The sequence below is a fragment of the Nothobranchius furzeri genome, chromosome 6 (genome assembly GCF_043380555.1).
Source record: "Nothobranchius furzeri strain GRZ-AD chromosome 6, NfurGRZ-RIMD1, whole genome shotgun sequence".
Taxonomy (NCBI): domain Eukaryota; kingdom Metazoa; phylum Chordata; class Actinopteri; order Cyprinodontiformes; family Nothobranchiidae; genus Nothobranchius; species Nothobranchius furzeri.
Window position 1 is genome coordinate 81,978,306 of NC_091746.1, and position 25,061 is coordinate 82,003,366.

General features: G+C 43.3%; 1 protein-coding gene across 1 annotated transcript in view; it reads left to right on the plus strand.

The window, feature by feature from the left end:
- The first annotated feature begins 6,409 nt into the window (after positions 1–6,409).
- The window catches only part of maml3 (mastermind-like transcriptional coactivator 3), a 169,174-nt gene continuing 150,522 nt past the window's right edge, over positions 6,410–25,061 (plus strand). The window contains exon 1 of the mRNA XM_070552604.1: positions 6,410–6,958. Coding sequence (XP_070408705.1) covers positions 6,584–6,958 — 375 coding nt within the window. The 5' untranslated portion in view covers positions 6,410–6,583. The remainder of the gene's footprint in view (positions 6,959–25,061) is intronic.

Sequence of the window (25,061 nt, forward strand, 5' to 3'; positions counted from 1 at the left end):
GAGGTCCTTCGCATCATTTTAGAAAAAGATTGATCACTCTGAATTTTTCACGCAGGTTGAACATGAAAATAGTCTCCTACACCTATCTCCTAATTGGCTTCTGATTAAAAAAAAAGCCTGACAGATCTTCCTCACACTGTCACTTAACATTCATGGACTCACCCGTGACTCACAACGTGGAAGGCTGTTTACCTTTAGCATTAGCAACCCCACCACACAGCAGAACTCCTTCAATAGTGTGTTAATTGCAGAGATAAAACACCAATGTTACAGAGTAGAGTGTGTTGCTATTAGCAAATCAGAGATGAGATGTTCAAGTATCAGGGAATAAGACTCTAAACCCTGTTGCCCGAAGCCACTTTCTCCTCTGGCTGAGATCTGTGTGCTGAAACAGGCGCATCAGAGCTTTTTTTCCCCAGAGTACAACTTTCAAGGCATTCATTCCTGCTAGGGACCACTGCAAATGTGTTAGAAATATGAGTGAAGGGCCTCTTTCAGTAATTTTATTCACACAGTAATGTTAATAGATGAACATCATAATGTCTATCACAAAACCAACAATCAAGTTTTAACTTTATTTGTCACATGCATCAAGTAAAATGATAAATAACCTGCACTCAGACTCAGAGGACTCTCTATAGAGCTTTACAATACAGTGATACTTTCATCCATTCAGACACACACACACACACACACACACACACACACACACACACACACACACACACACACACACACACACACACACACTAACAACTTGTCCCGCTGACAACCACCAGCAGGCAAGGAGGTTTAAGCGTCTTGCCCAAGGACACAACAGCAGAATTCTCTGCAGTGAGCTGGTATCAATCCTGCAACCTATTGATTATTGGACAATTGCTGCGCCGGTAGCTTAGCAGGTTAGGATTAAAGCATCTTAAAACTCCAGGTGATGAACATATACTGACAATGAAAATCCATGACAGTAAATGTGAGTTTTCTCTAATCCATTGATGGGTAGTAACTTGATAGATTTACTCAGTTATGCTTACTTGAGTAAATTTTCTAAAATACAGTACTCATAGGAGTGGGTTCACCGCCCATATAATTTTACTTGAGTAATAATATTCTGAAGTATCACAACTCTTACTTGAGTACTTTTTTCCATAATGAGTTTTTATTTCTACTCGAGTAAGAATATAATAAGTAATGCTACTCTCATTACATTGTTTACTCCGCACACCTCTGCTTCTGCTCTCCTTAGTCTTGATCTGCTGCGACTATTTCTTTCCCCAGTTTTCAAATTCGTTTCAGCTTGTAGACAAAAAGGTTTAAATTGAACATAAAATTTATGTTTCGAGAAGCAGATTTTCTTCTTTAAAGGACTTAGTCCCAGATGGACATTTGCCTCCTGTGCTGGGAATGTTAGGAATGTGGTCTGAGTTCCCCTCACCCCTAGATTTCTAGATTTTAGGATTGTCTTTGGTCATTAATTTAAAGTCACAAAGAGCGGTGGGTCAAATATTTTACTTGGAAAACAGAACAGCCCTCTACGTAAAGAATTCCTCCTACAGACACCGACACAGTCTGGGATTTTATTCTGGGACTGTTGTGAAAAAAAATCTTACTGATGGTGACGCTAAAACACTTAAATATGACCTAAACTTTATGCTAAGTAGGAAAAAATACAACTTTTTAACCAGAGTGAGTGAGTGAGTGAGTGAGTGAGTGAGTAAGTGAGTGAGTGAGTGAGTGAGTGAGTGAGTGAGTAAGTGAGTGAGTGAGTAAGTGAGTGAGTGAGTGAGTGAGTGAGTGAGTGAGTGAGTGAGTGAGTGAGTGAGTGAGTGAGTGAGTAAGTGAGTGAGTGAGTGAGTGAGTGAGTGAGTGAGTGAGTGAGTGAGCGAACAAGTGAGCGAGTGAGCGAGCGAGCGAGTGAGTGAGTGAGTGAGTGAGTGAGCGAGCAAACAAGTGAGCGAGTGAGCGAGTGAGTGAGTGAGTGAGTGAGTGAGTGAGTGAGTGAGTGAGTGAGTGAGTGAGTGAGTGAGCGAACGAGTAAGTTAGTGAGTGAGTAAGTGAGTCAACAAGAGAATGAGTGAGTGAATAAGTGATCAAGTGAATGAGTGAGAAAGTGAGCAAATCAATGAGCAAATTAGGGAGTGAGTCAATGAGTGAGTGAGTGAGTGAGTGAGTGAGTGAGTGAGTGAGTGAGTGAGTGAGTGATGAAGCGAGCAATTGAGTGAGTGAGTGAATGAGTGAGTGAGTGAGTGAGTGAGTGAGTGAGCGAGCGAGTGATGAAGCGAACATTTGAGTGAGTGAGTAAGTGAGTGATGAATCGAGCAGTTGAGTGAGTGAGTGATGAAACGGTCAGTTAGTGAGTGAGTGAGTGAGTGAGTGAGTGAGTGAGTGAGCGAGCAAGCAAGCGAGCAAGTGATGAAGCGAACAATTGAGTGAGTGAGTGAGTGAGTGAGTGAGTGAGTGAGTGAGTGAGTGAGCGAGCAAGCAAGCGAGCAAGTGATGAAGCGAACAATTGAGTGAGTGAGTGAGTGAGTGAGTGAGTGAGTGAGTGAGTGAGTGAGTGAGTGAGTGAGTGAGTGAGTGAGCGAGCAAGCAAGCGAGCAAGTGATGAAGCGAACAATTGAGTGAATGAGTGAGTGAGTGAGCAATTGAGTGAGTGAGTGAGCAATTGAATGAGTGAGTGAGCAATTGAGTGAGTGAGCGAGCGAGCGATTGATGAAGAGAGCAGTTGAGTGAGTGAGTGAGTGAGTAAACAAAACAGTGAGTGAGTGATCGAGTGAATGAGCAAGCAAGCGAGCGAGTGATGAATTGGGCAGTTGAGTGAGTGAGTGAGTGAGTGAGTGAGTGAGTGAGTGAGTGAGTGAGTGAGTGAGTGAGCAATTGAGTGAGTGAGTGAGTGAGCAAGCGAACGATTGATGAAGAGAGCAATTGAGTGAGTGAATGAGCGAGCAAGCGAGAGAGTGATGAATTGGGCAGTTGAGTGAGTGAGTGAGTGAGTGAGTGAGTGAGTGAGTGAGTGAGTGAGTGAGTGAGTGAGTGAGTGAGTGAGTGAGTGAACTTTTTGATCAGAATATAATGAACTTAGCCCTTCCCTTATAGTCTTCTGTCCAGTTTCATCAGCACCATCACCTGATGGCTGCAGGTCGAGTAGAAACTGAAACCAGGCCACTGTCTAACTTTTAAAACTTACTTTAACTGCAAAACTCTGAATGTTTGAATCCACTTCTGAAGTTACAGAGTGATCCATGATTTGGTCAACAGTGCCAAACGTGTACATGTCTGTGCATAAAACAGAAATAAAAAGGCCTCCTTGAGTATGAAAGTGTGGATTTTACGTAGTGACAATTCTCCGACTTGAGACTGGATCGGTGTCAGATAACTGTGGGAGATTCCTCGTGGGACAGTGTTGACACGAACACTTTCTGACATGAAAATACTGTAGGAGGGATGAAAAAATATGTCTGAAAGCAAACATCACTGAAGCCATCAAACACGCTCAACTGCCTGGAGAGCTGTTGTTTCATTTTCATTTTAACAACATAAGGAGAGGAAGGTGGTCTGAGGGTGACGCTATCCTGAACGGAGCAACCAGGAATCCTTCAACTTGGAAACAGGAAACAAATGAATAACAGCCAATGGTGTGGAAGCACAGACACATGCTGTCTGTGTTTAATTACTGTACAGACAGTGTGTGTGTGTGTGTGTGAGTATCTGTGTGTGTGTGTGTGTGTGTGTGTGTGTGTGTGTGTGTGTGCATGCATGTGTGTGTGTATTAGTGGGATGTTAAGAAGAGACAGGCGAGCACATATGGTCCAAACAGTCGGACATGGAGCTCAGAACTCCCACATGACGCAGCAGATAAAAATAAAAGTGGATGAGCGAGGCTCACAGTGAACGACAGGGAGAGGGGCTGGACATGGAGGATGGCATTTACATCATGCGTGTGCGTGACGATGTGTGTGCAAACCTGTGATGCTCCTGGTCCACGACAAGCTTAAGTAGAAACGAACAAAACTGCAACTAAATGCTGCAAAGGGACAGCTGATGTCACACTGGATGGATTTTAACCATTTAACTGGCACCTCAACCACCTGGTGGAGCACACACGCACGCACGCACGCACGCACACACACACACACACACACACACACACACACACACACACACACACACAGATATATCTTTTTTAAAAACACATATCTGGAATAGGAGTGAAACTCAGTTTCTGATACGATTAAAAGGAATTTCAAAACTTTACCTCCAATCTGTCATGTTTTGACATTTTAAGAGAAGTAGTTGAAAAGTTTGATTCATAAGTGCATAAATAAAGTTTCTGTAATTCAAACAGGAAAGACTGATACAGATAATGTCTAATAGTTTAATTTTAATGCCAACATCAGTCGATAATATCCATCCATCCATTGTCTGAACCCGCCTTGCCCACGTAGGGTCGCGTGGGGTGTGGGGTGGGGGGTGGGTGGAGGGGTGGGGTGTAAATAGTGCCTATCCCCAGCAGTCAATTGGCAATCAGGCGGGGTACACCCTGGACAGAGAGCCAGTCCATCGCAGATCAGTCGATAATAGGCGAATAATATCAAGCATCTCTGGTTTTTACATTTATTCTACTAATATTACAATTGTATAATATTTTATGTAATAAATACATGTAAAGAGGCCATTAACAACCAATGTTTATTTGCATTTAGTTGTTGTTTGTGTTTGGGGGGGATAAGTAATACTAGTTTTGTCCTGTGAGGCAGCATGGGGTTTTGGGGATGTTTAACTGAAGTAGAGAAACAATTTAAGTGGTATGGCCGCTTTTATAGATTGTCAAAAATGTATTGAAATATAAAAAATATCATTGGGTGTTGGTTATCAGCCATGACAGCCGCATACAAATCAGATACTGATGTTGTCCCAAATTTTCACATCAGTGCCTCCGTAATGATTACTTTCATATTAGTATTAAATTAAATAATATAACTGTCATTGCTCAAAACTGTTAAAATAATATAGACAGTCTGTCTGGTAAAACTAAACTTTGTTTCTCTAAACTGAGGCTGTTCAAGGGTATTAACTGTTCATCAGCTTCACAGAAATTTACTGCACAAGAATTTGAGCTATATTCTAAAACTCTGATTTGACACTGTAGTTAAAATTAAACTTGGGAAAAAAGTTAAGTTGCTCAGAACATATTACAACATCCTTGTTGTTATTCGTACCATAACGAAAACTGAATCATATTTGGTGACAAAAGGAAACAAACATAAAACATAAAAAAATTGCTTTTATTTTTTTTATTTTGTAGCTTGTTTGCAACGTGTTTCAATATATCGCTTTTTTTTATTTTATCTTGGTTGTTCAGTGAAATAGTTGTTTGTTTTATAGAAATTCGTATTTGTGTGCTCATCATTTGGCAGCTCTTTTATTGTTCTTTTAGCTTATTGGGGTAATATGTGTTTTGCGTATTGCCCAAATATTTGCTAAATTACCAATTTCTTTTGTTTTTTGTTTGCAGCTCAGTTATTGACATTTCACTGACAGTTTATTTTTTGTCTTGTTAAATTTTTGGTGTTTTATTTATTTTGCAGCTTTATGTTGCCTGTTTTAGACAGTTTAATTATTCTGTTTTTCTTAATAAACACTGCATGTTTTCTGGAACACCGGCGCCCGGAGATCCCCGGCCGGGTTCGGCTGTCGTCTCCCGTGTGTGACAACTCAGATCCGGTCGTTGGAGGGACGTCAGCCCGCTCCTCTCCGCCGCTAAGCCCGCACTCTGCTCCGGGTTTTCCGTGTGTCCATCAGCGGGCTCCTCGCCGCCTCTGGCAGGTTTTTACTCGGATCCTGTCCTGATATCACTCCGCTGGCATGGTGAAGAAGCGGACCTGATTATTGTGATGGTGGCAGCCTGCAGCTTCTGACTACAGACTTCCGCCCCTGGTTCTCATATCCGCGTTTTGCGCCGTCTGGGAAAAACTCGAGTCGCCTCTCAGCCGGACTACCGAGGGCGCTTGTGCTCTTCGTTCTCCCCAACTGAACGACATCTTCACCGGGATTTCTTACAGACCAAAACCATATGAGATGCAAGTTCACTGGCAAACTCCGGAGCCAGTTCGGTGTCGGCAGCAAAACTTTTTCTTAAAGGACGGCACCGTAGGACGGGGACTGGACTTCTGCTGCCGCCGCTGCAGCTCCTCTGCGGGACGGGTCGTGTGTATATGACGGCGGACCGTCTGCTAACGTTCAAATATTCTCTTTACTGCTTTTTTCCGGTGGAGTTTTTGTTATTGTTGTCGGCAGCAGCGTGGCGGCGCGTGTATTGTTCAATTTGAGCCTTGTTTTGTTTTTATTTCTGCTCGTTTAGCACCGAGGAGAGCAGGGGAAGCGGCTAACCGCCAGGCTCGCTGCCCTTTAAACCCTGCCGCTCGTCAGCGGCTTCAACCGGCCGTTTCTCTCTCGCGCTTCCCGGAAGACACGAACGGACACTCGGTGGTGGAGGTGGAGGTGGCCGGAGGAGGAAGAGGAGGTGGAGGCGGTGAGCCTGACTGGAAGAAAAGTTCTTCCAAAATAGCAGCCACTCGGGGCAGTGATGGGGGACTTCGCCTCCCCCGCTGTCGGACCCAACGGCAGTATCTGCATCAACAACAGCATGAACCCGGGCAGCGGGAGCGGGGTGCCCGCCGGAGCGGTGGGCATACCTAAGCACAGCGCGGTGGTGGAGAGGCTGAGGCAGCGGATAGAGGGCTGCCGGAGACACCACGCGTTCTGCGAGAACCGTTACCAGCAAGCCCACTCCGAGCAGCTGGAGATAGACCGGAGGGAGACCGTCAACCTGTACCAGCGGACTCTGGAGCAAAGGGCCAAGAAGTCGGCCGGAGGCAGCAGCAGCAAGCAGCCGCAGAACAAGCACCAGGACCCGGACTCCGTGTCCTCCACGGAGCACAGAAATAACACTCTCATAGCGGTAAGAAGAGCCGCCCAAAGCGGGCAAAGTGTCCCACCAGACCCCCCTCTTAACTCTCCCTTTGCAACACAACACACACTTTCATCCCCCCGTCTCTTAAGCCCGTTAACAAGCTGCACAACGCTCATTAGTGTAAACTTGTTGACATGCTCACTTAGCGCTGGCGATGGCTCCCTAAACACACCTTAGATTTTTATTAAAAACTAATGCATTAGTAGTTCACAGAGCAGCTGGAGCCAACAGGCTGCTGGGGCAGTTTGGAAGCGACAGCTGATGTTTGCAGAGACCAGAGCTGCTTTCTGCACAGCAGAGGAAGTCTGGAAGTATGTAAGGCACGGCTAATTGTCAAGTTGTGATTTTCGGCTCTGAAACTTGCCACCAGCGTCTGGAGAGGGGGGCTGTGACGATTAGCATGAGAAGAACTTCTCCTTTTCTTGTCCATTGTGATTGGAGGGCAGCAGTTCTGCAAGGCAGGCAGGCAGGCAGCAGAGTTGCAACACACTGCTTCCTTGCTCTGAGCTGCAGCAGTTTATACTCCTGTAACCTTTGTAACACACTCTGAGAATCAACAGCCCACAGAGTCACACACAGTTAATCACAGCCACCCATTTTTTGGTGAAAGTAACCAGCCCAAAGACCTGGAAATCACTTCTGATTTTCCATTTTTCTGTTGATTACAAGACTGGAAAAAATGATACTTTCTTTAAAAATGCTTGCTTTCCTTTAGGAAAATGCAAATCCTGTAGTTGGAATGCTACAGTGATTTCCTGTTGATAGGGGGCAGTGGTAACATGTGGAGGACACTCTCCAATCAGGATCGTAGTTTACTGTAGATCTCATCTTTTAAAGATCAGATTTTATTTCCAGTGTTTTGGTGTTGGCGGGTTGCATCAAAGAGATGGAGACAGACAGCCGTAAACTGTAATGTTCCCTGTTCACACCACATCCCCTGTGGGCGAGCTCCGGTTTCCTTTAGAAAACACCAAAGAATACACGTTGGGAATGTCAACATTGCTATCTCTTTTGTTGCAGCAATGAGCCCAAGTACCCCCCCCCCCCCCCACTTTGAAATGCAAAATCAGAGCGTCTTTAATTTCTGAGGCTGCCTCGGTGGTTATTTAAGAGCCAGACTAGTCCCAGTTTGAGACAGCGGCAGTGATTTTTAATAGTGTAGGTGCTCCCGGCGGTCCTTGTGGACATTATACTGATCCTCCCATTAGTTGGCCGTCAACAAATACTCCAAGAATGGAGGGATTACTGCTTAAAGACACAGTGGCACCCGTTTGCTCCCTGCTCCTTTCCTGGTCACCGATGGTGACGGCTTGTGCACAGACATTTAGAAGCTGAGCTGTCTGTTTGTACCCTCTTTTCGTGCTACGCTGCAAGTTCTTGGCAGCGTGTAGGCATGGATTGTAAAGGGGGATGAAAGAACGTCTGCAATCCTCCTGGTTTTCCTCCGAAGAACAGAAGCTGCAGCTACATGGCTGCATGTAGTCACTTCAGAAGCAGGCATTCTAGGAAAGCCAAACGTGCTGTTGATGTCAGCACACAGATGTGCACACAAAGATTCCCAGGGGGGTGAAATCTGGAGGGTCTGCGTTGCTGAATCGCCTTTGAAGCATTCGCTGAGGAGAAGGTGTGTTTGAACGCTACTCCTCCTTAATGAGTGCAGGAGGAGGCGCAGGCTGGAGTTGGTTGGAGATGTAACGTTCACAGCGTAAGGCAAAAATGACACAAATGAGCTCTTTGGGCTTCACGGCTTGATGGCAGGAATTGTCACCAAGTCCATACATTTCTACAAGGTGCAAAAAAGGAAATGCGTTAAAAATGGTGGGTTTTGTTTTATTTTATTTTCTCCAGACAAAGCTGCTCGAAGCAGCTTCCAACACAAATGTTGCGTTTTTAAACCATTTAAGTGTAATTTGGTTAAGATGCGTGCATCGCCGTGTGCGTCCCCCGCTACAGTGTGCTTCGGTCTAATGGTTCTCAGACACACCCACGTCAGGGCAAACCTGTAATTATAGAAAGTGTGTGTTTGTGTTTATAGACTAAGTATTAGAGAGGCTGGAGAAGACTGGAGTCCTCACTGCGTTTCCCAAGATCGCCACATAGCAGCTGGCTAACGCTGCAGGTAAACAGGACCAGGGAGGGGATATTTTCTGAAAACCTCTCTGAAGGTGCACTCAGAGGCAGCAGATAGCAAGGGATTTACTCTCGCAGCGTTGCTTCTCCAGATCACGAGTAAAATGCTTCTGCTCTCTCTGAGCAGCGGTGTGTCACGCTGCACAACCACTGTTACAGTCAAACAAGCCTTTTGCATATTTAAAACCTCTGAGGTGTTTTCTGTATGCACACCAATCCAGCAGCTGCACCCAGAATTAAAGGTGGTGGAAGGAGTTGGTCTGTTTCCATCACAGGTTTTTGGTTTGTATCTCCGCTGAGTTGGAAAAAGCTGCTACAGAATTAAATGGCAAAATGTTCTGCTCAGTCAGGATTGATGTACAGTGACTTTTCAACAGTGATGCATCAAAACGGTTTAAAATCTGTGGAAAGTTTGGCTTCGAAAAGTGAAAGACCAAACTCCATAGCTCGGGTATACCTGTACCATGTTTTAAACTTTAAACCAGGGATCTTCCGATCTAGCGCTGCACGATATTAGGAAAACCTGCGATATTCGATAACAGTCATTAATATTGCAATGACGATATTACTTGATTTGAATAAAAACTTAACTCAGGAACAAAAATAATCAAAAACAAAAATAAAAACAATCATCAAAATGAGAAAAGCAAAAGATGTGAGGAAAGGGAAAAGAAAATGAACAGGAAAAGGCAATGAACAAGAAAAGGCAATCAGTGGATCCTGGGAAAAGCAGAATCAGCAAAAAGAGCAGAACAAAGCTAACTCAGGTGTTTGCTAATCATCTAATGGGCCATTCCCATCAGTACCGGGTCGGCCCGGGCCGGGTAGCGTAGGTTGTTTACATATCTGGGTGGCCTGGTATTTTTCCGGGCCAACCAAGGCTCATTCTCAGCCTTCTTCTGGAGGGGGTCTGCTTCAGGCCGACCCGGCCCAACACACCCACTGCTGACAGCAAAGTCACACCTTCCATTAGAGCAAGCCTCTGATTGGTGGGTAGATTCAGCCCACATGGGCTTAAGGCAAGGATGTGTGGAATCAACCGGGCCAGGCTGGGGCCGACTGGGGCCGACTGGGGCTACCCGGCCCGGGCCGACCCGGTACAGATGGGAATGGCCCATACGTGAAGTGCCATCCACCTCAGGGGCGGTAATCTAACCTATGAGAACCCACCCATTTGAGAGCTCTATTTGTTAAAGAATCATCATGCTTCCGTTTGATTGACAGAATGCATTATGTGTAGCAAACATCTGAGCTGACCATTGCGATATTTTTCTGTTCTTTGCGATATGCATATTGTGCATGCTGATATCGCGATAACGATATATTTACGATATATTGTGCAGCCCTATTCCGATCACATTCTTTTGCTCTCGATTTGAGTTTGCATCATTTGATTTTGAGAGTTTGCCAATAGAGTCTCGATCCGATACTTCAGCTAAACAATAAAAAAGAAAATTACATCAAAGTTGTCCTTTAAGTTTATTGTTTTATATATTTCTTTGATTTATGTATTTATATTTCCTTAGATAATCTGCCAAAAATCACTTGTTTAAGAAGGACTTAGAGTTACATGTTACTTTGTCATTGCTTATATTTTTAATTGTCCTTATTACGCGGGTGTATTGAGTGATGCACATTCCGACAACAGGGCCACGGCTGACAAGTTCACGTTTCTCTGCACAACATCTGTAACTACAGCAGCAGTGCAGATCCAGCAGCCTGTGAAACTCTTCCTTTTGCTGTTTGTTCGCAATTTTTCTTTATTAGTGTATTCTTCAGTGTCGGCTAGCTCCGTGTTTTTGTCCGAGTTGCTGCAGTAAACTGGGAGTCGTAGTTTTGAACTAGGAGTAGTGGAGACGGGTGATGCACTGTGGCACTGACGCCTGAAAGGAAAAGCCAAAAGAGAAGTAGATTACTTTGGAAGTGGCTCATCAGATTTGTAGTGTTGACTGCAGCTTTACTCTCTGTCCCTTTTCAGATTGACAATCTGGAATATGTGTGGACAACTCAGTCCGGTTTTTAACCAGAACTGTGTTTTCAGACACACCACTTTTGTACCGGAACTTGTCCTTTCGGCTGCCTTCACACAGCAGGGACAAGTTCCAGATGTCTGAGGGGGAGGAACATGGTGCGGCGGGCGTACGTGCGTCATTTACCCAAACAAAACCATTCAGTCAAACATGGCCGACAAAGAAATAGAATTCCTCTCACTGATCGGACTTATGTTAAGCATAATTCTGCGCACACGAAGATGCATAAGAGACCTGGATGATGAAGCTCAATGGTTAAAAGGAATCACGGAAGCGGTGTGAAGCGCTCCGTCGTGCGTCTAGGAGACGGTACCGTAGGAGGCGAGCTGCCATGGTTTGCCGCAAGCTACAGGAGCGAGCTATCTAGGTGCGCACAGCGTCCCCTGGTCCCCCCCTCCTCCCTGTCCGGAACTCGACCTCACCAGTCTGAAGCAGCCACCCTGTCCGTGACAAGTCCGGACCTGTTACTAGGGGCGTCGTCCGGTTTAATTACGGAAACGTTATCCGGATGTTTGTATTCAGACACAAAGGTCTTACGGACAGAGTCCTGAACATTTCAGATTTTCATGGCCTGTCTGAAGGGGGCTTCTTTTTCTCCCTCCTGAGACAACGCTTTAGTTCTGCATTAGCCTGCTAGCTAACAGCTACATTTTATGACGTCTGAATCCTCGCCTGCCTTAAATTGTGTGACATTATGAAGTTGTTGTCCAAGAAAAATATTGATGTAGACAAATTTATTGAAAATGAAACTAAGCCATGAAATTTGATCTTTTCCACCAAATTAATTTGAAAATGATGCGCTTGAGCTAAATTTCTGATCATGTGATTGGATCAGAGTATCCCCCTGCACTTTAAACATGTCTAAGAATTGGAATCTATGTATCTGAACTAGAGCTGGACGATAGAAGAAAAATAGTATATCGATAATTAAAAACATTTTTGATCGATATGGACAATTATTGAAAACTATAAAAAATTGTACAAAATATATTTTACGTGCAGCCCTGGCCATTTTATTTTTGGTAGTGATTCACCAATATGACATTTTTGGGCCGATACCGATAACCGATATTAAGATCACTGTTATGGCCGATAACCGATACTTGCAATACCGATATACTGACATTAATGCTTCTAATGTCAGCAAATTTTGAATAGAATAAAAGTTATTAAGGCTGAATTTGCATTATTATGGACACACACCACACCCATTTAAGCTTCTGAGATGATTTCATTCACTGTTCACATGACTAAACAAATGCAGCCCCCCCCCCCCCAATAAAAACAAACAAACAAAAAACAGGTAAACAAATGGAGACAAGATGGAAAAAATATCGGTTATTATTATCGGCCCGGTTTTTTTTATCTGACCGATACCAATATGTTAAAAATTACTAACATCGGCCGATACCGATATTGATGCCGATATATTGTCCATCCCTAATTTTTAGTATTATTGATTTTTTCTCCACCTCTTCTCGGTGCAACATCTTGCTGCTTCATGCTCTGTTTTGGTTTGAGAGGGTAGGGCCTGGTGACGAAGCGTGCCTGAATCTGTGGTTTTGATTGGTTAGGAGTAAGTAAAGAGTCTAGTATGCTGCTACCTGATAGGTTATAATGAAAAAAGGAAACTTTTATTTTATCAAAGTTATATCGACCCAGTTTTTTTCATATCGCGCCACATCTACCGATAGATATGTTAAACTATGGAATTATCGTCTAGCGCTAATATGAACCAATGTTTTTATTAGAATTTTTAGTTTTGACATCAATCACAATTTCAGAATTTTTTTTCATAATTTACAATATTCTCATTTTATTGCACTTCGCTATAAACTGAGTTATCAAGTTTTTCCAAAATGTTTACAAATACTTTTCTTATTCCAAGAATGATTTTACTTCATTCACCAAAAGTAGGAAATGTGTTCTTTCACCTAACATGTCACCTGTTGCTGCTGTTGGACTCAGATTTTCAGAGATGAGTCATTTATAATTCAGTAAAATATCCAGTCTTTTAGCTTTACTTATATCTTTAAATACACATACAAAGTTGAGTAATTCTGTAATTTGTTAGCATCAGCCAACAGTGTCAGTCTCTCCTCCAGATCCCTTTAGTTGTTGCAACAGATATCATGAAAACTGGGGAAACACAGGCTGCGGCATCCTTCCAAGGCCACATTTTAGGGCTAATTACATCACAGCTAAGCAACAAGGCTGTCCAAAATCTGAAGGATACTAAAATTTCGTCCTCGTTTTCCCCGAGTTTCAAGGTCTGGTGTATCCTTACTGGCCTACCTAATTCCAGGATTCATTGCAGGCCAAACGCAAGATTTTTGTTCTTGTAATAATGGCGGATGAAGCAAGAGAATAGTAGAAGAAGAAAATATCATTTCTATAGCGCCTCTCAAGATAAAAATCACGAGGCGCTTCACAAAAACATAAAAATATCAAAAAGATTTTAGGAAGAATTTAGAAAATGGTTAAAAATATATTTAAAATGAGCAAAATAGTACAGTTTTAAATGCAAGTATATTCATACCTGGGGGCACACAAATTTTGCACTTGTTTTGTGAGGCTTCCTTGGTTTACACTTTTGGTTTTTAAGTATAAATAATAAAAATCCTCACAAATATTAGCTTATTACAGGTCCCGTAGCTCTTTGTGTATTGGCGTAACTTTGGTTTAAATTCTGCTTATCAATGTCATGGTTGCTATGCACCAGGACATTCACTGAGGTAAGGGTGGGTTTGACCGAATCCTCACAAGGATGCTGTCCCTTAATTTGGACACAGACCATAAATATAAACGAGACGCCTGCAGGCAACCTGGATTTCGAAGATGAAATACAAAACAAGCGCCCTCTAAAGGCTGGTTCCAGTATATGTTTACACCTCGCCCCGGTGAGATTTTCAGACTCTGGCTGTGTCCAAATTCACGGGTTGTGTGCTCATGAGGTCAGATTTTAAGACCAGTGATGTCACAGCACCGCAACAAAGACTCTAAATTCAAAGAGTGTTCAGAAAATGGTCTTGAAATCCATTCTTCTTTTCCCGAATTTGAGAACGGGTGCGGTGTAGTCTCCTCACCTCTATAAATCCTTAGATGCACGGCGGGACAGGTGTTGTGAGAAATTCTGGTCGCCTGAAATCTGTTCCCCAGTGTCGGGAGGTCGCTTTTCAGACTATCTACACACCATTTGTGTTGGGCTTTCACGGGAAAATTATGTAATGTAATAATGTTGTGCTTGTGATGTTTTTTATTAATATTTCCTCCTAGAAACAATAAAAAAGTACAGTAAAAACATTGTTTTTCACTCTTTTCCAACAAGTTTATCATTGTTGAAAGTTATCCAACAGGCTGTAATCTCACTCAGTTTAACCCTCTTTTATTTGAGGTTATTTAGTCCTCTTAATGGACTTTAAGTCCTGTGAATTAAATTCAAGTGAATTCAAAAATACTTTATTAATCCCAGAGGGAAACTGATTGCTGTAGTAGCTCAGAATAATAATAATAATCAAGTCATCAAAGAGTTGTTGTATATTACAATGGCTGTTGGCAGGAAGGATCTCCAGTAGCGGTCAGTGTTGCAGCCAAACTGAAGAAGCCTCTGACTGAAGACACTCTTCCGTTGTCGGACAGTCTTGTGAAGAGAATGCTCAGGGTTGTCCATCATGTTCTTGATTCTCTGGAGAATCCTTCTTTGCATCATCTCCTCCAGCGGTTCCACAGTCGTCCCCAGAACAGAACCAGCCTTTGTTATCAGGCTGTTGAGCCTTTTCAGGTCCCTGCTTCTGATGCTGCTACCCCAACAGACGATGGCTGAAGAGATTCCACTCTCAACAACAGACTTGTAGAAGATCTGCAGCATCTTGCTACAGACACTGAAGGACCTAAGCGTCCTCAAGAAGTGCAGTCTGCTGTGTCCCTTCTTGTAAACGGCTTCGCTGTTCTTTCTCCAGTCCAGCATTTGGAAAAATGTGTTCTTTAATTGCCTAGATTATTAGGGGAAACATAATATTTCAGGGGAACAGAATGTCGCCGAACTCCAGCGGTACATCTGCTGTAGCTCTTCAAACAGTAACAAAACAAGGAAAAAGTTAAAAACATGTGCAAGCTCCATTTCTGCAGCTTCTTCTTAGTGTGGTATCAGTTGCTAGGTGACAGGAGGACATCCACCGTCGTAGGGGCGGGACTATTACTTAAGGCTAGACTGTCCAAATTCATAGCTGTTAACATCTGGTCTAACCGGTCATGGAAGAACACGTTCTGACACCAATGAGGACGCGTTCTCATGAGCAAGCAACCCCTGAATTTGGACACAGCCGTTTCCAAAAAACAACATGGCCGTGCCTGTGAACGAGGTATTTTGGCTTCCCTTCTCAACAATGGGGGACGGTGGGGGACAACATACTGGAACCCACTGCTTCCATTTCCATTAAGGAAGTCGCTCACAAATGATGTATTGGTTTTGTCGAAGGATGCTTTCTTATGAAATAGATTTCTTCTGTCTTCTAGTTGGGGGCCACAGTTGGGGTCGCTCAGATTCCAACACTTGCACATAAAGTTTATTTGGAAATACCTGCATCTGAGCTAAGAGATGAATTTATTAAAAATGTTGTAACATCTGGAGAATTAGCTTAACTCTTCGTTTCCTATCCAGAAAGGGAAGAGCACTGGTTAGTTGCCTCCTAAGGGAGTGAGTAGTATCTGCTCACTGTCTCACATCAGCTGTTCGACACCAAAGAGGAAGAACCAGTACCTTTAATTCAACCAACTCAGGAAGTAACAACCTGGTCCACGCCAGTGATGGACACCGGCTGTGTCTGCTTTCAGAGAAAAGTAATCTTTCATCTGAGGGAATTACGACTTGCTCATGTATTACGCTGCTGTTGTCTAGTCTATTACTGCTCATTCAGTCTCTCATGCAGTAAAGCTGCTTTTCATATAATACAGCTGTTTGATTTTAAAAACAGAACAGACTTGGACCGACATGTTTTAGTGATAAAAGAGCAAAAAAGTAAGCAGCAGTTGTGTGGACGAAAGACCTTGTTGACGTCAGACTGGTTGTAACTGATGGAAAGGCAACAGAAGCTCAGATAAGAACAGGAAACTTGAGGCTATAATTCACACAGCATCACTAGAACTGGACCAGAAGAGACCAGATAGTGTTTCCTGGTCTGATGAGTCTGGATTTCAGCTGTCTGGTCAGAATTTTCTGTCACCAGCATAAAAGCCTGGAACTTGTATCAATGTTTCAGGCTGCTTTTGGTGGAATGGTGTGGTGGAGGTGTTCCTGTCCCACTTTGGACTCCTTGGTGCCGTCTGAGCCTGGTTTAAACACCACAGCCTACCTGAGTATGGTTTCTGACCATGTTCCTCTCTTTATGACGACATGGACCGTCTTCTGACCCACCTTCTAGCAGGATAATGCATCATGTCACAATGCTGAGATCATCTCTGACTAACTAGAACATGGCCATGAGTTTTCTGTGCTCCAGCGGCCTCCACAGTCTCTGGATCTCATTCCAGAACCTTTGAGATGTGGTGGAATAGGAGGTTCCCCTCGTGGATGGAGCTGAGGCTGTTTGAGTTTATGACTTGGTCATTAAGTATTTTTGATCCAGGTTGAACATCTTCATGTGTGAGATAGGGAAGGGTTCTGGGGGAACATTTTAGACAGTTCTGCTCTTCAGCGATGTTGCAGCCGCGTCTTCCACGAGCAGACTGGACTGCTCAGCCAGTGGAGCAAATACATCATATCGGATTCATCTGTCTGATGCCAGTTGTGTGGCCTGAGTTTTTCCCGTCTTCGGTGCGTTAATCTTCCCAGAATGACACTTGACAACCCGCAGGCAGCAGGTGTGAACGTGTTAATGACATGTGTTGTAGAGAAGGAATCAGTCATGAGAATCCTGGCCTGTAGCTGCAGACGTTTGTGTGAAACTTAAAATGAGACTTTGATTTCTGCTAAGACGCCAGAGTCTGATTGATTTTACTCAGAGACGGAACACGTCGCCCGCTCTCAACGTTTCTCCAGAGGTTGTCGATTTTAGCTGTGTTTTGCTGGAACTGGTTGCTGGGATTCAACCAGTGACCTTTCAGCTACAGGCACGTGTCTCCAACCCAACAGCCCACCATGTTGCTTCAAAGCAGAATCCTGACCCGTCCTTTTCCTGACAAAACATCCAGTCAGATCTGATTATCTAATCTCTAACAAGTTTACAGCTGCGAGGCCGACGTGCACAGCGAGGGGCTCGTTAGTTCCACTAAAACACGCTAGCTCAGGATGGTCTGTCTTCTTCTCTGCCCGCTGCTGGCGTCCACCTCACACAGGAATCTCACACACACACACACACACACACACACACACACACACACACACACACACACACACACACACACACACACACACACACACACACACACACACACACACACACACACACACACACACACACACACACACACACACACACACACACGTCCTACTCAACTCTTGGCCCAGGCTGGAGTGTGGGTGGCTGAGTTTTCATAAAGCGAAGGCCTTCCCCTCTCCCTTCCCTTCCTCTGTTCAACACTTCTCCAGTTTCAGTGCTAGCGTGGTGCTAATGTGGTGTGGAGGCTTTCCTCAGTAGCTATGGCATTGTTAAAGTCAGCTGGGACTGTTGCCCGCTTGCTAAATTTGAACTCCCTCCCCTGGTGTGAACCGTCACTCATCAGCACACGCGCACGCACCGTGTGACGTCGACAAATCCCGTGACATCAGCAGCTTGCCGTTTTTGGCTCGTTTCACGCTTGTCGCCGACTCGTTTAGCTTTTTTTAAATTGACCGTGACTTATAAACTCTGCTCTCGTGTGCAGCAACGTTCAGATTCCGGCTTCCCTTTGGCTCCTGCTCGCACTCGGCTCCTCGTGCACACAAAACACATAAACGCTGGATGTTTTTGATTTGGGGCGGCTGTGACCACATTCCCTTCCTCCCACGCTTGTTCACATGTTCGACAGGAACACACACACGCTCACACACACTTTCGATGTGGACCCTTGAACAAAAGAGTGAGCGTTTTTCACATTTTTGTAACTAGAGGTTGAAGCAGCTTTGACTCTTAAAATAATTTTTTTCATGGCATTACATATTTATCAGTCGCTACGCCTCTTTTGCCCAGGAGCTTTTCCACTAAACATTTTATTTTAAATCTCCAGTTTATGTACTTTCCAAAGCTTTTGCGTATTTTATATTTGACAAACTAAGACATTTACTGAATATCTGTCCTGCGTGTCTTCATATTCACTTGTATCTGATTCCTCTGGGATGTTCTTGTTTTTTTGGGAACATTAGGCCATTTGTGGGGAAGCAAGAAGAAGCAAAGTGACAGGGGAAACTGGGAATTCGATTCCTAACAAATGAAATTAAAACCAACACACAGATAATTTCCCAGCTAAAGGATAAATTGTTTTTAAGGAACAAGACTTCATATGGTTAAAGGTTTGATCTACTGTGTTCAGATACATTTTCTGTAATTTGTGTTCATGACTAAGAAAACTGAATGCCAAAAGTTGGAAATGAATGAAGATTTTAATGTTTAATAGCTGCAATAAAACATTTAATAATGTTTAAAAATAGTAATAACATAGTAGTAACATGTGGCGCTTCCACATCTGACCCAATTCTGTCTAGGCTGGATGGCGTCAGTCCGGATCTCGCACTGATAGAGTTTGTTCACACACACTTCTCAGGAATGTGGAAATCTTCCACCACGTGGGCGGGGCAAAAGACGAACAGAGAAGTCTGTGGTGTCTCCCTGGAAGACTTCTGTTCAGCTCGGACATAACTTGCTTTTAACTGCAGTCAAAGCCACGCTCATTATGTTTTGACAAGCCGCTCCTAAAGGTGTCTGTCCTCCACAGTCCCCCTGCAGTCTCTGGTGATCTGAGCTCCAGCTCTAATGAAGAGAAGCTCATTGAGCTCTGCATCGCTCCAGTTCATCACCTCAGCCGATTGTGTTGACAAAAGTGAAACTTACTGCTCGTGTTTACTTTCATAAAATGAAACAAAGGCGGCCATGCGCCGTGTTGCTATTGGAGACTCTGTTATTGCATCCAGACTGCTGTGTCTGTCCTCCCACAGGCAGCTCAAGCCTGGCAGCGCTGTATGTGTGTGTGTGTGTGTGTGTGTGTGTGTGTGCACTCTTCAGATAGAGATGTCTTCAGTCAGATAAGTTTACTCCTCGGTTTCCAGATTGACAATGAATCGTGCATGCAGGAAGCTCCCGCTGGCTGACTCTACCCGCCAATTAGAGGCTCCTCCTAATGGTAGGCATGAATTTGAGCCGGCCAATCAGCAGCGGGTGTGTTGGACCAGTTCAGCCCAAAGCAGACCGCCTTGGGAAGAGGGCTGATAAAAAAAACAGTTGCCCAAGGAAAAGCAGCAGGCTACCTGGATGTGAATGCTTCCTACAATATCTGGGTGGATTAGAGACGGCCCTATAAGAGACTTACCATACCTCAGATGATGACAAACGCCTCAGTGACTCAACAGACGCGCTTTGAAGCTACAATGGCAAATCTGCAAAACAAACCAGCTTAAAATGATTTATATCATGTCTTAACTTTCTAGCATATTATAGCTCTGAATAAATTTTTTGGGGAAAAAATGAACTGGTTGTCTTTGACTTATCTAAAAACCTCAGTCAATAACACATCCAAACCGAAACCAAAAATTGGACCATCCAGGTGTCTGTCTCACCGAACCACCACACTTTTGCATTTACCTGTGTGCTTGACTCATTACGCACTCGCTCATTTTGCAGCAGAACTCCTCTGGTGTGAGCGATTTCTAGCTAATGTCATAGGAGGAGAAACGGCCAGCTGCTACCGCTTCAACTGTAGGACAAACTACCATTGTTCCAAAAAAAGAAACACCCATCTGACGCCGCAGGCAATAAAAGACGATTGGACCTAGAAAATGGCGACTGGTGTTTAGTATTCTCTCGTTTCCTCTGGCAGTGTGGGCTGAGGTATCAGGCAGACGTGGAGCAGGGATGATAAACGACTGGAGGGGTGAGAGCTCTGTCACCGTGTTTGTGTTTATAAAGCTAGCTTGTCTTACAGATTTGCTTTAGCAGCTTTAATGATGTGTAAAGCAAGTAAATAGCCTTTTCTAGAAGGCTTACCAATGTTTTATTGAACTATGTTTTAGAAATGTCTTATTTAAGTGACAATTTAGTTTTAAATACACATTTAATTTGGAAATAGTAAAATATTTTTATTCAAACATGATCAACGATGTTGGTTAACGCCACGTCTTAAGCATATAGAAATCTTCTTTTGGATTTGGAGTTTATCCTTTTGAACTTTGAACTCTTCTGATCTGAACAAACTGTAATGTTTTGCCATTTTTATTTTTGTCCTGTTACTTATTATCCAGCATTTGCATGGATACTGTATTTGCCTGCTTGGCTTCTTATCAGTTTGGCTCAGCAGGAGCTCCAGCCCAGTTAAACAGGCCACAAGGCCACTGGGAGGTCGGGGTGTCAGTAAACGTGTTTTTAAAACGAAAGCTTGAGCAGTAAAACAAACTTTTGTTGCTTCATTTAAAAACCATCCAGTAATAATTAACGCAAACTTTTTATTCCGTTAGGTTTCTCTGTTGCTTTAAGCTTTGTGAGTCGTGGCGTTCCTGCATGTAATGATATTTTCCTCAGATTTTTCCTGTTTTTGAAATATTCTTTTCACTTTGGATTGTAGTTCGTGTCGCACCTGAGTGACCGTTTAAATTTTGCATTATTGATATTTGAATAATAGGAGGCCATCCTTGTGGCTTTCACCTCCTCGTGTCAAAGAAAAACCTGCAGCCTGGTAAAATATGAATGAGGTGGATATCAGAGAAGCCTGGGTGATCCGCTAAGAGAGAGAGAGAGAGAGAGTGTGTGTGTGTGTGTGTGTGTGTGTGTGTGTGTGTGTGTGTGTGTGTGTAAGAGAGGTATCCAGTGCATTTTGATGTCCTTGTATACGTCAGAATTGATTCCACCATCAGAAGAATTTGTTTTACGTTTTATTGTCCAACATAAAGCACCTGACTTGATTTCGTTAGCTCACACCAGCAGCTCTGAGCTGACCTCAGATCAGACTCGACCAGCTGCTTCTTGAATTTATCTGTTTTTCTTTTTCACTACCAGTCATAGTGAAGTGAACAGTCTTCAGTACGCCACCTTGCTGCCAGAATCGACTATTCTATATTATTCAGCTGACTCATCACTTTAATTAATCTAAAATGCTTTATTTTTAATTTATTTACAAAAATGTAACTATAAACAAATTTATTTTGGTTGATCATATTTTTACATAAATATTGGGGTTTGGTTTTTATCACAAAATTGAATATTTTAGCTTTAACTTCCACATCAAGACAGAAAGGATTGAAATATTTATTATTTAAGAATTTCTTTGATTTTTGAAATTATTGTAACTACTGTAGGGCAATCATAATAATGTAAAAGCATTGTATTATTGCAGTAATAACAAATGGTGATAATTAAGTTCAGGGTTTCCCCCAGAAAATAAGTTGAGCCTGGCGGCTTCGGGGGGTGGGATCACGCTCTCCGTCCCGCAGCGCTCCTCCGTGAGAGCGGGGGTGGGTTGCACACGTTCCGCTGCTGTTTCTCACCAGTATCAGCTGATGGAGGGCTCTAGTTTCGCTGCACCGTTCGCGTCAGCGGACACGGTCGGGGAGGGAGGCGGGGCATGACGCTTAGCCTGGCGGGTGGGCAAGCAAAGCATGGCGGCCCGCCAGGCTTATAAAGCACTGGGGGAAACCCTGAAGTTTTTATTCTAAAATCCACACACTTTAGTTTTAGTTTAATTCACACATCAGATAAAGGGACCACAATGTGCTCTACCAAGTGGGTCTAGATATATTGCAACTTCTACATGACAAAGTAAATCAAAGTATTATTTATGTATTTGTAATCAATCAATTCAATTCCAGTTTAATTATATAGCGCCAAATCATGAAAAGAGTCGTCTCAAGGCACTTCACAAAGTAAACATTCCAGTACAGGTCAGTTCATTAAGCCAATCAGTAAAAAGTTTCCTATATAAGGAACCCAGCAGATTGCATCGAGTCACTGACTGGTGTCAGTGACTATACAGCAATCCTCATGCTGAGCAAGCATTTAGCGACAGTGGAGAGGAAAACTCCCTTTTAACAGGAAGAAACCTCCAGAGAATCCCGGCTCAGTATAAGCAGCCATCCTCCACGACTCACTGGGGATGGAGAAGACAGAGCGCGCGCGCACACACACACACACACACACACACACACACACACACACACACACACACACACACACACACACACACACACACACACACACACACACACACACACACACACACACACACACACACACACACACGCACACACACACACACACGCACACACACACCTAGTAGTGTTTCTATAGTTACATTGGGATTTCAATATTCTATTCTAGTAAGAGATAAACTTTATTGTATTTATCCTAGTGGATCTATAATTAAACAGGTAAACTAGTAGTAGCACATCCAATGACAAAGAAAGTAAATGCTATTATCAGGAGAGGGAGAATGTTTAAGTGGTTTGCAGCTGTGTTCAAGCTTACGGCCCCCTCCATGAGGCCACCACAGCTCAGCAGAACACAACTGTAGCTTCTTCTGGGGTGAAAAACACTTAGAGAAAAATAAACCAATCTAATTTATTTATATAGCCCCTTCTACCAGATTAACAGAGGTCCAAGGTGGTGAACAGTAAAAGACATCACATTAGTAAAAAAACAAACATAAAAATAGCATAAAAGCAATAAATAGAAAAACACATGTAAAAACTATAAAAAATAACAGGTAAAATACGAAAACCAGTGTCAGTGATGTTGGGGAAAGCTAACAAGAATAACAAGAAAAAATGGGTTTTCAAGTGACACCGAAACACCTGGAAAGATGAAGCTTGCCTTACTGTTAGAGGGAGCTCAATCCAAATGGTTGGTGCACAGAGAAGGCCTGGTCCCCCCTTGATCTCAGTTTAGAGCGTGGGACTTCTAGCAACTCCTGCCCAGCAGACCGAAGGGCCCAAGAGGGGACATGCCTATACAACAATGCAGCTGAATATGGTGCCCTGAACACATAGAGGAGGAGCTTGAATTTTGCCCGATAATACACCTGGAGCCAGTGCAGGGAAGCTAGCACTGGGGTAATGTGATCCCTCCAAAAATGGCACAAGCCCAAATGTGTTCCACCATGTTGTAGAGTTGACGATACTAATGGTTAGCTTCTTCAAGTCGAGACGCGCTCTTCTCCCTTCTAATCACAATATCATCACAACCTTCTGCGATCGCAAGCCAAGATGAGTCAAGTTCCCTGTGATGAAGAAGAGACTGCCTCATGGAGGGGACTGTAAGCTTGAACACAGCTGCTAGCGGTGCCGACACCACGCTCAGGACAATCCAGACTCTTCTCATGCATCGTTCCACAAATGTGGAATGACCTTCCAAGCACTACCACAACAGGAGCTTCCTTTTCAATTTTCAAGAAACTCCTGAAGACCCTGCTCTTCAGAGAGCATCTTCTAAACTAGCACCTTGTCTGCACCCGTCCCCCCCCTCTACTGTCCACTCCTTGTTCCCTCCTCTCCATGACTGATGTCAAGTTGTTGTTGTTATTGTTGTTGTTGTTAGCCTCAAGGGCAACATGCCGATTATCACTTGTAAGTTGCTTTGGACAAAAGCGTCTGCTAAATACATAAACATAGACATAGACTGGCTTTTCCAGAACCAATTGTTTTCCCATCTTTTTGGTTTCTACAGCTAACGCGGGAGATGGGGCTCAAAGAAAATATTCGTGTTGTTCGGCCTGCGTGCTGAACTTGGAGTGACAGCTCATATTTAAAAAAGAACAAATTTTACACAGTTTCTCCATGACTGGGATCTTATAAAATGTATGTGGCGACTGAAATTACTGATGCTAGCTGATTTTATTGGTCAACTGTCATTCAAGCTGTTATGAAAGCTCTAGCTACTCTAACTGCGGGTGACAAACCACCACCAACATATTCATACGAGTTTCCAAAACGTCTCAAAATGTTTGCGGGGATTCTCAATCTTCTTGCGTGGGTTGGAGAATCTTGCTCCTGTGTTGTAGGAATTCAAAACACGTTCAGAAGATTTCTCGTAATAGATATGTCGTAAATGCTACTAAGTTGTTGATGTTTAGTGTTTATGTGTTAGAAATAGGGAGACGTGAGATGACTTTAGGAGGGGTTGAAGTTGCAAACAAAACAAGCTTAAATTTGAAACACGTTGACACAACATTTGGCTAAATTGCAACCAAAAACAATCACACAGCTGTTATTTATTTACAATCAGATGAAACCTCTTGTTAAAGTGTCGTACCTACCAATTCAGATTCCAGCTGTTTCAGTTTTTCTGCAGTTTTGAGTCTCCAACTTCTTGCCAGCAGTAGCATCCTTGTGAAGCTTCAGACTTTCTGAGTAGCTTTAGCTCTTTAACGGTTTGATCTGGTGTCTGGTTATGTGTCTGGAGTCACAGACATTTATTTCTTTTAGAATATCTAAGCTGTTTCAGTTTTAAACAGCCTCCTGCTGTTTTGTCCCCATTTGTAGGTATTTATTTTCTGTTTTCCATCACAGCTTATTTCAAGCAAGCTCCTGATTTCAAACTTGTGTTTTGACATCCATCGTGTCAACGCTTCCGGCTGAAAAACTAATAAAATCCTCCGAAGCAACAACTACGAACAAAAACCAGGTTATTTTACATGGTGGTATAAAAAGTTAAATGATAAATGTGGTTTAAATAGAATAGAATGCATACAAGAGTTTAACTCTCCACTGTGGGGTGTGTTTGAGAAATGTGCCAAACTCCTGACCTTTGACCCCTGCT